The 16,936-nt window shown below is 36.0% G+C and overlaps 1 protein-coding gene across 1 annotated transcript in view; it reads left to right on the top strand.

The window, feature by feature from the left end:
• Positions 1–16,936, top strand: part of NCAM2 (neural cell adhesion molecule 2) — a 158,938-nt gene that overhangs the window by 2,951 nt on the left and 139,051 nt on the right. The window contains exons 3-5 of the mRNA XM_006756902.2: positions 2,584–2,790; positions 4,575–4,718; positions 12,576–12,713. Coding sequence (XP_006756965.1) covers positions 2,584–2,790; positions 4,575–4,718; positions 12,576–12,713 — 489 coding nt within the window. The remainder of the gene's footprint in view (positions 1–2,583; positions 2,791–4,574; positions 4,719–12,575; positions 12,714–16,936) is intronic.

Here is a 16,936-nt window from a genome sequence, read left to right as displayed (position 1 = left end):
AATCCCAGCTCTGGCACTTCCCCCTGGTGGTCAGTGCGCTCCCACAGGGGGAGCTCTGCTCAGCCACAAGCAAGGCTGACGGCTGCCAGTACAGCAGTGGTGGAGGGAGCCTCTCCCACCTCGTCAGCAGCGCTAAGGATATCCGACTGCAGCTTAGGCCTGCTCCCTGCTGGCAAGATCCCCCAGGGATCGGGCTTAAGCCAGCAGGTGGACATCCTCCGAGGAGTCCCAGAGTGCAAGAAGGCATAGCCGGGCTGAGGGACCCCCCTGAGTGCACAAATTTTTGTGTACTGGGCCTCTAGTATACTGTAACTACACATACTATATATTTTAAATTATATTATATTAATCATATCTATTAAAAACTAATAGAAGCCTTGAGTTTTTATACATTTGCCTTCATAAAGTTTAGAATTGATCAGTGTGTTGATACATATTTTTGTATATTGACAAATGAAAAGCAAAGGTTAAACGATTTAACATCATTTATTATGTCAGCACATCATTGGCATAAGCATATAGGTCATTGTTTCTAAATGTCATCATATTTTATATACACAAATGTACAATTGTGTCCAATAATCTCAGAAAAATTAAATAACTTAAAATTAATTTTTAGAAATTAAAATAAATAGTATTTTTATTCAATTTGCATATTATAATAATATACTAGTAAATTATGTAATGTAATTGCCTCTGTATCTGCCACATAAAGTCAAATTAAGATAAAATTTAAAAGTATGAATTAACATAATTCAGTGGTACTGAGTTTTGCTCTAAATGATAAGGTAAAATAACTAAACATTTTTTTATATAAAGATGTATAACCAAGAATTATACTGTTATCATGGAAATGTCCTTATTTTTGTTAAATATACACACTACTGAAACAAGAATCTAAAAATAAAGATGTGGGTAACCCGTGCAAGTTAGAAAGCTTGCATGCATTTTTTCCTACACATTGGTGACTATGGTGACATGACTCTATAGTTTCATTGTACCCTAAAACACAGACACCTGAAACACAATAAGTAAATATATCTGAAGTTTATGGAAGTTAGAATGAAGTCAGATCCTCAGAGAACTCAGAGTATGTCATATGTAGCAAAAGGATTTTTATACTATGTTTTCAAGAAAATAAAAAGTGTAATTGTATTTTTTAATTTCTCCAGTGGGTCACTCTTATCAGGAAAGTAACATGAAAAGTTTTATTGAAATTTATGAATTATTAGAGATGCCAGAAAAAAAAATGATGACCAATCTATGAAAATCCAGAGTAAACTCTCCATTATAATAAAGTTGTATACCATATCATTAATAAAAATATACAAATATCTCACATAATATTACCTACATTTTGCTGTATAAAATGAGATTTTTGTATTGTTCAAACTTATGCTCATTTACACTATTCTTTGATGACATCTCTATGGAGTGGGAACTTGAAAAAAAAAAAAAAGCTGCCCTAAATGAGTTATCCTATAACTGCTATGGTATTTTGATGTGTTCAGAAAAACAGAAAATAACATAACTGAGATCCATTTAAAATGTAAACTCTCATGCTTTTGCTCTAGCATGTCTAATTTGATGTAGAAAGGATACTAATTTGTTTCTAAAGCGAGTTGTTGAAAGAAAAATAAGAAGGAACAATTTTCTTCAAAGAGGTCCTGCAGATGTTAGCTAACTTTATGCATTTTCCGGGATACTTTTGAGTTAGTAGTGTATGCTGCTCCCACAAATTATCTCTCAAGCAATTAGGTGAAATACATCATTTTTGTGACTAAAAGCAAACACAGGAATCTTCAGCTTTTACAAAGAGGATAATAACCTAGATTCTGAATTGGAAAACTTAAATATATGTTTACCCTGTAATGCTTTGGTTGTAATTGCCTTGCAGGATAAGTGGCATTTCAATGCATTCTAATTATCATGTGACTAAATAGTTAACAGTTTTAGCTTAAAATTATGAAAGTACTGATTTTGAGAAAAGAGATTATGGCCTCATATTAAAAATAGTCACTGGTCATATCTGTACAAATAGAAAGACTTGGGCTATTTATTGAAAATTTAGTATTAAAACCAAAGTTTATTTTTTATGAGGTTTACATTTTTATGAGCTCTGCTCTATCAGGCAAAAAAATTCTAACTCTTGACCCTAACAAAGAGAACCAAAGAGGTGAAATCATGTTAGTAATCATGATTCTATTCAGATATATCTGTCAATAGTATATTTCTGACTGAGTGGCCAAGGCAGTTTTATAATGTACCTTAGTGAAAATCATAGATTACTATGGTAAGTATTCAATTCTCATAGCTTACATGTTATACCTGATGTTTCCTATGGAACTTTTGGGTTTTGCTTACTCAAATGGGATTGAATCTTCAACATTGGATAAATAAGAGAACATGTGTTCTAACATTTGTGTTTACTTTCAACTTGGTAAGATTTTCAGATTTCCAGTCTTTCCCTTTTTAACTTTTTTTCAAAATTGTTAAAAACTGTTGCGTAATAAGTAAATGCCAATGCAAAAACAAACACTTGAATCATATTCGCAAACATTTCTTTTCCATGATTCTTTGCAGCCATTGGTGAGCCTGAGAGCATAGACTGGTATAATCCTCAAGGAGAGAAGATCATTTCAACACAGAGGGTGATGGTACAAAAGGAGGGTGTCAGGTCACGATTAACCATCTACAATGCAAATATAGAAGATGCAGGGATCTATCGTTGTCAAGCAACAGACGCCAAAGGCCAGACACAAGAAGCTACAGTTGTTTTGGAAATTTACCGTAAGTCATGTATTTATTAGTTGATTAAAGTTGTGGTTAAAAATTAAACACAAAATAACGTGTGTTTAATAAAAACTAATAGGCGTTAAGAACTAGTGTCCTTTAGACCTTTACAGATGGCAGCTTATTCTATTTTACCACACTGCAACTCTAAAATAGAATAAATAAAAGGAATTAGTTAATCATAAACATATAGATGGAGACAATTATGTCGGTTAAATAATATAAATGAAAATGTTTACATTTTCTCAGGCCAATGTGAAAGCAGTGACCAGTCTGGAATGAGAACTGGGGAAGAGTCAGTGAAACAGGAGTAGACAGAGGAAAAGCTGAACGCTCACCTAATGGAGACGGGATATCTAGCCGGGTTCTGCACCACCAGGCCTTTTGTTAACAAGCATCTCCATGCATACACTTCATTTTATGATTTGAAATCCATCACTTCTTTTCCCCTTCTCACTCTTAGGAATCATTACCCTCATTAAGAATACTGTTGACTATCTGGGTTCGAAACCAGGCTGCATCACATTTAGTGGTCTTAAGCAATCACCTAACCCATCTGTCTTTAGTTTCTTCACCTATAAAATGGGTATAATAATAGTACCACCTTATACATAGATTTTTTTTGAGGGCTATATTAACATTACATAAAGAACGTAGAACAGTGCCTTACAATTAATATGTGGTAGTTAGCATTTCTCCCAGTGAAAAAATTATAAAGATTTTTGAATATTAGCTTATGAGGTATCTCTTATTAGAACTTTGTTTTTTATTATTCCAGGAAAAGGATTTTTTTAAAAAGCTAAAGCATGGCTTCCTCTTTGATGAGCAGGGGGACTGTTGGCACATTGTCGCCCTTGTTTTCTTGATTTGGCCTCTCCCCCCACCCCCATTAGTTTCTGAGCTCATATTTGGAAATATTTTTTCTCTTTTTAAATCTTTATTGTTGAAAGTATAATTTCCCCCCATTAATCTCTTTCAGCCCACTCCCACTCCCCACAAGGTCCTTACCACTCCATTTTCTGTGTCCACAGGTTATGCATATATGCATACAAATAAGAAATAGTTTTCTTACTTTATATGTTGCAAAGGAAGATCCTCAATATTTTATTTGTGAAAATAAAGAAATCTATTATTTTTTCCTTAGCAAGAACACTGAATTACTTTTGTGAACATATCTCATCAAGCATACATAGCCTGTTCATTCACTAGTTGGCCACATTTATTGGATGTCTTCGACATGGCAGGCAATATTCTGAGTTCTAGAGACTCAGTAGTGATTAAAACAGGAGATGTCACCAACCACTAGGTGCTGATATTTTAGTAAGTAAGCTTTGAAAAAATGCATAGATGCTACTATCCATGCTATGGGACTATGAGAGTGGGAAGGAAGATGGCTTTTTAAAAAAATCTTTGGAGGTCAGGCAGGCAGAAATGGGAAGGAAATTAAGACGTGCAAATGCGGACTGTTGAAGGAATTGAAAAGATGACAATTTACCTGGAGCACGGAGCACAGGGAGAGAGAGAAATTGGGATCTGAGTGTGGGACAGACTTCCGTTCATACTAGACCTGGGGTAGGATTGTAAGGGCTTCAGAATTTCTTCTCAGCGATGTGGGAAGAAGTTACCAGGCAGAGGAGTCATATGATCTGATTTCAGGTTTTCCAGGATCCTGTTTTGATTAATTATTTCATTTTCACATCAATCAACACAGATTCTGGAGCAGGTTATTGAGAGAAATAAGCGATAATACTTTTATGGTTTGTTTTGCTTTCTTTATACAGAAAAGCTCATTTTCAGAGAAGTGGTATCACCTCAAGAATTCAAACAGGGAGAAGATGCAGAAGTGGTTTGCCGAGTTAGCAGCTCGCCTGCACCTGCTGTCAGCTGGTTGTACCATAATGAGGAAGTCACCACTATTTCCGACAGTTAGTATTTTGGTAACTCCCTACATTATATGTTCTAATAATATTGCCACTGTTTCAAAAACTGAATCTACCTGACCAAATAAAGATGTTGGAATTTTTTAAATATATTTTTATTGATTTCAGAGAGGAAGGGAGAGGGAGAGAGAGATAGAAATATCAATGATGAGAGAGAATCATTGATTGGCTGCCTCCTACAGGCCCTCTACTGGGGATTGAGCCCACAACCCAGACGTGTGCCCTTGACCGGCATGAAACCTGGGACCCGCAAGTCTGTAAGCCAACTCTCTATCCACTGAGTAAAACCGTCTAGGGCATAGAAGTTGGAATTTTGACCCTAAGTGTCAATTGACTATTTTGAGAACCTTAAAGTTGTATATCAAGGGTGGGAAAACTATGGACCTCAGGAAAAATTCAGCCCTTTTCTGTTTTTGTAAGGTGTTATGAGAGTACAAATCAGCTTAATAGTTACATATCATATACTAGAGGCCTGGTGCACAAAATCTGGGGGTCCCTCAGCCCAGCCTGTGCCCTCACAGTCTGGGAGCCCTCAGGGGATTTCCAACTGCCATAGAAATGGGAAAGGCTGCTGTGGAGGTGGGAGAGACTCTCACCAGCCATGAGCCTGGCTTCTGGCTGAGCAGCACTCCCCCTGTGAAAGCACACTGACCACCAGAGGGCAGCTCCTGCATTGAGTGTCTGCCCCCTGGTGGTCAGTGCACATCATTGTGACCAGTCGTCCTGGCATTTGGTCAATTTGCATATTAGGCTTTTATTATATAGGACTAGAGGCCTGGCGCACGGATTTGTGAACTGGTGGGGTCCCTTGGCTTGGCCTGTGGGGGATCGGGCCGAAACCAGCTCTCTAACATCTCCTAAGGGGTCCAGGATTGGAGAGGGTGGTTTTTGGGTGATGCATCCTGGAATCAGGCTCCCTCCTCTCTGGTTCCATGTGCCTCACCTGAGAACCACCGCTGCCAAGTAACTGCAGCTTGGCAGTTCCTGCATTGAGCATCTGTCACCCTGGTAGTCAGTACGCATCATAGCTACCCGTCGGATGGTTGCGTAGGCTTTTATATATATAGATGGCTGTTTTGAGCAGCTGTGATGCAGGTGGTTTGATCTACAAAGCCTGCTATAGTTATCATCAAGAGATTTACAGAAGAGGTTCCTGGCCCCTGCTCTATTCAAGAAAAAAAATGACATGCCAACAGTACAAGGATACTAAGTAAATTAAGGAATTAATCCCGATGCATTCAAATTCTACATATTATCAGTCAAACATGATTCCATGGGCTCATTATACTTAAATTGAAAGTAACATCTATATGAATCCTGTTTATTATTCTGGCACTGTTCTTTCAAAGCCACCTACGTGTTTTAAATATTATGGTAAGATGCATATGGATAATAGGAAGAAAATACATGCATTCAAATTGTCTTTAAGATTTTGATTCAGACTGAGCTAAAAATCTAGATTAATACGACATCTGATATTGAAAGCATAATTTGCTTACATTATGCTGCTTTACCACTGTGCGTTGGGAGCATTTTCAATTTAGAATAGTTTTCAATGCACCTGCATTTCAGAGAGATACAAAATAATAGAATCTTTTAAAATACTTTCCCTCTTGGATGATTTTGTTTTGTGATTCTGAGATTTGAACTTTTACAACATAAAGGAAAGAAAGCTGAATATCTGTTTTTGAAAATAAACAGAGAATGTATCATAATTATTTATTAATCTTTTTTTAATTTTGAAAAAAATTGGACTTTGATATTTTTAAAAAGCTGACTAAAACTCTTATATTATAATGCTAGTGAAAATAATACTTTATTTCATCTTATTTTATTTTAGGATAACTGCTTCAGATTTTATTAACAAGTTACATGCATAAATTAGGCAATATATTTTCAGCTTTTTGCCTCTCAATAATAAAGAAAACGTAGTTCTTTTATGGCAATTAAATGACAATGTCTAAACATTTTCAGATTGCCTAATTGGAGGCTTCAAGTGTGCATCTGGTTTATTGTAAACCTTCATTGTAAAAAGTATTTGAAATAAATTGCACTTTTTAAAAGATGCATAGAACAAAAGCCTTGAAGCAATGACTGATAGTCAAGTGTAGTGTGATGGAGGAGTGATACCTCTACGTTAAAGCTTACACCTTTTTTCTGGATCCCAGGATGGAATGATGAGAAGCTTGGATGCCTTTATGGCAAAACTCTTTATTTATTTAATTTTTGCCCCAAAGCATAGAACAACTTTTCTAACTGGTCTATACCTCATTCAGATTCTTCATCTGTAAACCCTGGGCTATTATATCCACTTTAAATAAGACACTAGGCATATAATAAATATTTGTTAAATGAATGAACAAAATATTTGTCACTATATTTATTTTTCAATAAATGACATTTTTTTTCTCATTCCTTCTCATTGATGTTTTAAATCTTGGGAATCAATTTTACCAAAATTATATGCATTCATATTATATAAAAACTCAGAATATGCAATCTGGATGAAGTTATTAAACTAGACTTAAAAATGAAATGTAACCCGAATTGCATGGTAGGTAAAATTTTTTTAAAGAAAAAGGATGTAATGTTGCTTTCACTGGAGGACATAAAGGGTTTAGATGAACTGTGAGGAAGGACATACTTTTCTAGCCTCTTAATATCAGAGGAACATTTATTATCCAGCAATGTGTATGTTTATAATGAATTTTCAAGAAATAATATTCTCGCCCTAACTGGTTTGGCTCAGTGGATGGAGCGTCGGCCTGCGGACTGAAGGGTCCCAGGTTCGATTCCGGTCAAGGGCATGTACCCGGTTGTGGGCACATCCCCAATGGGGTGTGCAGAGGCAGCTGATAAATGTTTCTAACTCTTTATCCCTCTTCTTTCCTCTCTGTAAAAAATCAATAAAATATATTTTTAAAAAGCAATAATATCCTCCATCTGGTTATACCTCACATGGTGTCTTTATTAAAGCGACTGAAATAAGATTAGGCTCACAACTATGAAAGGAACAGGTATGGGGATTTAGAATAATGTAGTGTGCTCAGGTAACTTCCTGGAGCCTTCGTGTGGTACAGGAGTAAAGTCTAGAGTCTCCAGATGAAACCATGAAGACTTGGAAATGTCCATCTCCATAGCTATGCTATTGGTAGGAGGTATGTGGCAAATACTCAGAGTTAAAATTCCAATGGAATATTTAAAGTGGAGTTTTCCATGTTGTTTGTTGAAAGGAGATTCATATGCTAAAGAATCCAAGCATGTAGGGAATAAAGGTGAAATTTTTGTTATAAAAGTTTAATATCCTGACAATCATTGTCACTCTAATAGAGTAAAAGAATTAGATTATCTGGTTTAAGGTTTTCAATGATCTAGATTTAACTCAGTATTTTATTATAGCATAACTAATGCAGATTCTGCAATGTTATTGAGGGAAATAAGCAACAACTCCTTTATCTTTGTTTTACAGAAAAACTGGGCTATTGCTGATGCTAATTCAACCTCAGTCAGTTTGAATGTTATCTCTGAAAGTTTCTAAATGTTTTGATTATTGCCTAACAAAGTGCCCTTTCTGCATCATAAACTACAGATAAAATCATACTGTTCAATAAAATGTTTATGTTTTTTACTTCCAGTATAAGATTCATTCAACAGTTATTGAACACTTAGTCTTCAAAAATTAGTATGCTACATCATAGTTATTGATGGTTAACAAGGTAAATAAGTTCACTGGCTTCAAAATACTAATAATTGGTAGAAAACAATAGATAATTCAGTGAAAACAAGGTATGCTGCTCTCTATGATAAGTAAAGTGCAATGACAGCGGATGATAAAAACAACAAAACACCTAAACTAGTTAAAGCAGAGAAGGGTTTCCAGGATGCCTGCAGAGAGAGATGTGACCTTTATGTATGAACAGGTAAAAAGTGGTGGAGAGAACAGCACATGCAGTGGTCCAGTGGTGAAAGACAGTATGAATGGAACTTTTCAGAAACTAGAATATGTTCATTACATATTCTAGAATTTATAAATAAGTGCAACTAGAATACATATACTTATAAACTTAAAGTATTATTTGTTAATGAAGGGCTAACAAGAAAGGAATCTGGAAAGGTTATGCCAAATCAACACAGCCTTGACGTATTGGCTAAGGAATTTGGAATTTTTCCAAAGGGGACATCACTGAAGGATTTAAATCAAGGCAGTGACATGAGCTGACATATATTTGAGAAGATTATTAGTGATTCAGTGAGGAAAATGAATTGGCTTGGAGTCAAGGAAAAACTAGGTTCTGAGAAGAATTCAAATCCTAATGAAATAACTGCTGATGGGAGAAGGAGATTGAGACTAAGAATGATAAAGGGAGGTAATAGGACGTGGGATTTGATTGATATGCAGACTGAGGGAAATGGAGAAGTCAAAGTGGATATAAGACATTGCACTTGGGCAAATAGTTCCATGACTTATAATATTTACCTTGGGCAATTAGTTCAATGTAAAGACATTGGAAGACAGAGCTGGAAAGTACCATATGATAAATTTCAGGTGGCAGTAGTGAGCTAAATTTTAAAAATGGTGAGATTGAAGTACTTACAAATCTACTCAGTAGGTACATCTTATAGGATGTTAAATAGTTCTGGAATTAACATATGGTCTTGTCCAGTGGTCGGCAAACCGCGGATCACAAGCCACATGCAGCTCTTTGGCCCCTTGAGTGTGGCTCTTCCACAAAATACCACGTGCGGGCGCGCGTGTACAGTGCGATTAAAACTTTGTGGCCCATGAGCAGAAGTCGGTTGTTGGAAAGGAGATAGACGAAACGAGTATACAAGATAAGTGTGGATGGGAGAGTTAGAAGGGGTCGACCTCAGGGAACATACCTCAAACAGATTGAGGACGTTTTTAGCAAAGGCCAGCTTAGGAGCACCCTAATTAAGTTAATAACAATGTCCCTACCTATATATTTTAAGTTTAAAATAATTTGGCTCTCCAAAGAAATTTCAATCATTGTACTGTTGATATTTGGCTCTGTTGACTAATGAGTTTGCCGACCACTGGTCTAGTCTGAAGAAAAGGTGAGTCTCAAAATATAGATGGTAATTGAGGTCAGATGAGTAGATGAGACAAGCCATCAGTGGCTGTGGGATGAAAAGTAAAGAGGATTTAATAAAGAATCTGCTTAAAGAATCACAAAACAGATACCTTATTGGGTATTACCTCATTTCATTTAATACTTATAGCAATAATATAAATTTCGGTTTCTGTATTATTGAGAAAAATCAGTTAATTTCTAACAGTTATTGCTTCTAATATCCATAGCTAATGTGTGATTGACTGAAACAATGCTTTCCTCAAATGTTTCTGCAGACACATAGTAATGATCTACTTTGGTTTAATAGCTTGGTGACACCATTGAATAGAAACTTTATACACATAGTAACAATTTGACATCCAATTTTCATGTAGTTTGCTTTCTGGATGGAAAAATTGTATGTAATTAAACATATACAGTAGTATGTATTCAGATTTAGAAGATAATGACTAGTTTCCTAATATTCTAAGTTTTGTCTCAGACAGTAGAAATAATTTATGAAGTGGCCATTTGAAATAAAATTTTTCAGTTGGAAGGAACATTGATTTATTTCCATGGAAATATGTATTACGTAGATTCTAACTCTTCTTTCTCTTTTCAAAACAAGCATTGCTTTTCTCTTTAAAATGATGCTGTCCCATATTATTTTTCTTAATAAAAATCAAATCATTAAGTAACATTATAGTTAAAAGATTATATTTTAATAAGTTAGAATATATATAGTAATAATATCACACAGGAATGATTAGTGCATCTCTCTAAATTTGAACTTTTTTTTTTTTACTTATAATTGCTTTTCATTTTAATATCCAGCCACATGCTTGAATCAAGGATCTGTTAGTTGACTTTCAAACATTATGAATTTTTAGGAGTTCTGAGTTATTGTGTTATTCTTTAAAATTTCTTGCAGATTGACTTTCTTTCTCTCTAATATTTCTTTTGATGAGAATATTCACCAGGGGAAAACATCTACATAAATGCTTTTTTCTTTCTTCTTGAAGTCAACATAAGAAATAAACATTATGCTGAAACCGGTTTGGCTCAGTGGATAGAGCATCGGCCTGCGGACTGAAAGGTCCCAGGTTCGATTCCGGTCAAGGGCATGTACCTGGGTTGCGGGCCCATCCCCAGTGGGAGATGTGCAGGAGGCGGCTGATTGATGTTTCTCTCTCCTCAATGTTTCGAACTCTCTATCCCTCTCCCTTCCTCTCTGTAAAAAATCAATAAAATATATTTTTAAAAAAAGAAATAAACATTATTTCTTCTCCTGGCCTGAAAGCCTTGTGTCTGTAGCTTTATAATAAATATTGTTTTTCTCTGAGGGAGCCTCTGAACCAACACATTTCCGTTTTATATTAATTACCTCTAGCTTACCTGTTTCAATGATCTCCTATAGTCTGATCACTGCCCTATTTGTAATTCTATATCCCAAACTTCTCCTCTTGCACTAAGGATTTGCTATGGCAAATGAACCCCAAATCTGAGTTGAATCCTAAATCACCTAATACCATAGCTATTTATTTATCACTCATGCAAAGTCCAGGTGGCATCAGGGGTACATTCAGTAACTGATGCATCTATTCAGGAATCCCATCCAAAGCTGATTCCTGATTGTATACATTACCCTTTTTTCATGTGGCTTCCATGTTTGCCTTAATTTCCTAATCAAGCCATCAGGTAGGGGAAGATCAGTCACCATTGGAATAGCTCCAAAAAAGTAACCTTTAAGAGTTTAACAGGCAATATCCTAGAGGCGTACACCTTAAAATAATAGCATATCTACTTTTCCAAAAGGCCCCATGATGTTTTAATGTATCTCTCTTATTCACCAAGGTATCTCAATTATATTACCAGCAAATGAATGATGTCAGTTATATCTATATATGCATTAACTAATGGAATTTAGGTTATTGCTACTACAGGTTTCAAAGTAGGACTAGATGTCATAACACTCTTAAATTGATAAGAAGGGACAAGGTCTTAACACTGCAACAAAACTGTGATGATTAAAAACTGAAGCCAGATATGGAAAGTACTATCAGGCTGAGATGCTGCTAATGATAGCCAGATTATTTTAAGCAATCACTAATGCATGCTCTGTAATAGCTTATTTTTACATGAATGCATGTGCACACAATACACATATAAAGGAACCTTAAAATAATATTAATGAAGTCTAATCTATTCATTCCTAAAATGGATTATCTTGCATTTAAAAAAAAGAAAAGCCTTCAAGTAAATTCAAGATATGACCATTTTACATGCTCTCTATGTGACTTGAATATTATTATATCATTTAGCAGCCTCCTCAGGGTCTGCAAAATTATTCTTTTAATTATTGTGTGAGGAAGGATATTCAATCAATTTTCTAACCATTTTCCATACCCAAGTTGCTTCATACAGTATTTGCAGTCGAAACGTTTTCATGTTTGCAATATCTAATCTGCCCACATTGTTCTTTTGTGGATCATTTCTGCATTCAGAGTACCAAGGGGAAAATAATAGCCTAACCATTTTATGTAGAAATAAAATCTTGAATGTATTTTAGAGGAAAGGTGTAACAAGTCAGAGTGGAGTGGAAAAATTGAAGTCACAAAATTACATTTTACTTTCAAATTTGGATTTGTTTGTTGATGAAATGTTCGAGAGTGTCAGACAAGTGCCATATTTTTAACTCTTGGCAATTTGGAGCACACTGGACCCTGCCTTCAATTACTGATATAATTTCCTCCCTTTGCTTACTTTCCAGATCGGTTCGCCATGTTAGCCAACAATAATCTGCAGATTCTCAACATCAATAAAAGTGATGAAGGTATATATAGATGTGAAGGAAGAGTGGAGGCTAGGGGTGAAATTGACTTCCGTGATATCATCGTTATTGTAAATGGTAAGCAGAGAATAATTTGTACATATTTTATTGCTTTGTTTTAGCAAAATGTTTATTAAAAAGGCTACCATATAAACTCAATGCTCAAGAATTCTCTAATAAACTTCTATGCGTAGAGGAAATATTCTCACCTCAATGATAGCATCTGGTATATGTATTATATCCTCAAGGACAGGATCCATGACTTATTTAACATCATCACCCCTCTCCTAAAATATCTCTGAGAAGATAGTTGCCTTTGCTGACACTGTAGTTGTTGAAAGAATTCCAAATGAGACATCCTTAAGTATTATACTTTATTTTATTTTGATATTACATGAAATACTTGTTGCCGTTCCTTATAGTAATCCATTTGATAGTCTTTGCAGGCTTTCTCAAATTGAATAACTGAATCTATAAGCTTACCCTTTCAAGTATTAATGGACCTTAAAAACTAAATTTCTGGCATTATGATGGCATCCTCTTCATCCCAAATTGGTTTCTCCTGTTATATTCCCTGCCTGCATTACTGTGACATTCTCTGAGAACAACAGATATATTTCTGTTATAATAAATGTAATCTAATCTCTGATCAAGGCATGGCCATTGTATTTCTTTCACATCTCAAATATACTCTTGTCTCTGTAACCATGCCTTTCCACAGCTCTGCCTTTTCCAATTTTTCCCCTTGAATTGATACAAATTGTTTTCTCTACTCTCGGTCTCACAGTTCCAACTTCTTCTCCATCAAACCTTTCAACCCTTAAAATTTGCACGAGGTTCTCATTATCTTCAAGACAAAAATCAAAGCCACTTTTCTTGGCAAAGGAAGTTTTTTATGGTCCAGTCTCTTCTCCCTAAGCTTTGAGCCATGAGCAACCTATGGGTCAGCCATATGGCAATACTCGTAGTAACTATATAAATGCACTTTTATGGTTTTCTTTTTCTTTAAAATACCAAGTAAATAATAATTATAATCACAGGATTCTATAAGAATAATATAAACTATTTTTTTTTATAATACACAAGATATGAATTAAAGAGTTAGGTACTTCCTACAGATTAGGGAAGAGATAGGGGAAAATAAATGTACCTACTTCCATATCTTCTCCCCGAGTTATCTCTCTGGTTTCCTAAAGAGACTGAGAACCCTAGAATTTTCATATAGATTTAAAAGAGTTACTTGGTCTGTCCTTTCCTAGAACCAAGGTAGTTTAACCACAATATTATGCTCAAAGAGAAAGAAAATATTGACTCGTTGCCATTTTTTTTAAACCTTCTCTATAATTAAATGGACTTTGTGAATAGTAATGGAATGGAATGGTACATGTGGTGTTGGAAATGGAATTCAGGCAAGGCTGGTAGAAACTACACATGCTCCTGGGGGGAACCAAAGCACCCGCCTTCAGAGGAGATCTAGCTTTTCAGGCCGTTTTTAGGCATGCAGCCTGGAAAGACTATTTATTAAGAGTACCTCAGACTGTAATGGTTTTGACCTTCAAAATGACAGGAATTGTTCAGTGCATGAAGATAAGTTTAAATATAGAGTTGTGTATATGAATCTATATCTATCAGTACCTCTAATCTCTTTTTCCTTTTTATTATACACTAGAGGCCCAATGCATGAAATTCGTGCAAGAGTAGGCCTTCCTTTCCCCGGCTTCTGGCACTGGCTTCCCTCTGGCACCCGGAAGGCACTCACAGAGGGAGACCCTACCCACTTGCCACAGCCCACTGGTCAGTGACCTGGGCCTCCCTCTTTGGGGAGATCATGGAGCCTCCCAATTGATTGCCCTCCCAATTGATTGCCCAGCCTGTGACCTGGGCCTCTCTCTGCGGGGCGATCATGGGGCGATGGCCGGGCACCTGACCAATTGCATCGCACCCACCTTGGCTGGCCTGGCACCACTGGGTGTCATAGCATGGTCCTGGATGGTTGTCCAGATAGCCATTCCACTGTTTGGCCATTTGGTCGATTTGCATATTACACTTTTATTATATAGAATAATAAATAGAACTGACTTACAGTAGCTTTGCTACCAGTAGCTATTCAGTTTGTTTATTATTGCCTTAATTATTGTTGTTATTCATTAATTCTTGTCTACTGTGCTTTGTTTTCAAAAGAATTGAAGGTGGCATATATAAGTGTATTTTGTCATGGGCAAATCCTTGTGCTCAATATTCTCTTATAAAAATGGGGACTATAATTTTAGTTTATATATATATATAGAGAGAGTTTTTAAGTGCCAATTTTAAGATATGTAAATATTTGCTACTAATATGGTACACATTTATGTAAAAATTAAATTATGAACCTCTTTTTTACACTAAAACATTAACTTGAGTCTGATATTAAGAAGGAAATACATTTGGCAGACATAGCATGTTAACCACTTGTATCCATTCTGTGATTATAATTTCTGTTTTAATACCTTTGTAACATGTTCTAATCTGTTTCCATAGATCACCTGTGTTTGTGTATTTATGATTACATTTATTTTGACGGAAGGGTTAGTCGGGTATGAGTCCATCCAATTGAGAAAGTTTGGATCACCAAGCCTTTCCTGGTCTCCATTCAATCCGGAGTTAGTTCTATAGGTTTATTTTTTATTATTCCGAGGTTCACATGAGATAAACACTGGAATGTGTTCTTTAAAGTCACTCAGATCAAACACGTAGGTTACGTTCTTTTTGTCGTCGACACCCTGCCCCCCCCCCCCCGCCCCCGAAAGCAAAACATTCTCCTTCCACATCCCACTTTCCTCCAACAGAGGAGAACCTCAACTAGAGGAGAACCTCATCTGACTTCTGCTTGAACATCGCTTTATCTCCGGTTCTAATTAGTCTCATTTCCCCTTTATAACCACAGGCTCTCATGCCTTAGAATTCTTGGAACCTCTTTTTTTCAAAATAACACTTTTAAGAAAATCAACCATCGATTTATTCCTCTTCTGGATGAAGCAGTCGGACCCTGCCAAGGGACGGCATTGACCCGTGCCCCCAGACGTGTGCTTTCCCTCACATGCTGCCTTTACTTCAGCAGAAAATGATTCCGCTCCAGTTTTATTGACTCTCCTGCTAACTGGCTCCTTTGAAATCCTGAGCTCTCCTTAATCAGATTCCTGTAGTTTTCTTTCTTATACAAACTCTTGAATATGTTGCACTGAAAAATTTGAGGCTGCAAAAATAACAATATTACAAAAGCAAGACCTTTCTCCACATTACCTTATTTTTCCTTGTTACATAATTTGACTCATTCTATGTTCTTCTTCCCAGTTTACATTGCAAGTCTTCTCTCTTACTGCATCTGATGTGGGGCTTTGTTGTTGTTGCTGCTAAAAATGGGACAGTATTATTCTGTATTACATGATTAATGTGAAAATCTCAGGATCGACAATATAAACAACAGTATGGCACATTACATTCTACGTCTAATTACACATCATTGTTACAGTTTAAAACAGTTTCATTTAGGTTTACAGAGTTCATACATGCCTGTCTAATTAATAATAGCTGCTGGTATTTACTGAACCCTCATTTTGTAACAGAAGGCTTGACTTTGGGTGGTGGGCACATAATGCAGTATACATATGATGCATCATAATATTGTACACTTGAAACCTATATAATCGTATTAACACATGTCACCCCGATACAATTAATTATAATAATAATTGAAAAATAAAACAATAAAAAAGTGAGCCACTAGAATTGCAACTGAATTTTATCCTAAGTGATTTGGACTACATGCTGGAACTTTTTGGTGACTCCCCATCTCCCTCAGGTAGACTGAAGTCCGACCAAATGTTCCACCAGGTTCACTGTTTCTTCATATTTACTATTTCTTTGCCAAATCCTGGCCCTGGAAGACACTCTTCTCTTTCTCCTACTGTTTGCTCTTTGCACACTTTCCTTCACATTTTCTTTATTCTAATATGTACTCCATTTTTTTCAATAATTACCTGAAAGATATCCTTGCTAACTTCTGTAGCACCAGCAAACTAAATGTTAAGTTTTTTAAATACCCTCTATGGCTTGCTGTATTTCTCAATGCCTGTGTATAGTTTTTCACAAATATGTATCCTCCTACGTCACTGCTTATTGCCACATGAAGTATGCTGCTACCTGTGGAGGAGCATGCCTCCCACCCAATTGATGATGTGACTTGCTCTGGCCAATGGCATGTAAGCGAGCACAATATACACTGTGGCTGCAATCAAGCTGTGAGAAGTATCTCTTGCTTT

Source organism: Myotis davidii, unplaced genomic scaffold, assembly GCF_000327345.1.
Source record: "Myotis davidii unplaced genomic scaffold, ASM32734v1 scaffold2034, whole genome shotgun sequence".
Taxonomy (NCBI): Eukaryota; Metazoa; Chordata; class Mammalia; order Chiroptera; family Vespertilionidae; genus Myotis; species Myotis davidii.
Note: the sequence above shows the minus strand (reverse complement) of the source record. Positions and strands in the feature narration are given on the sequence as shown.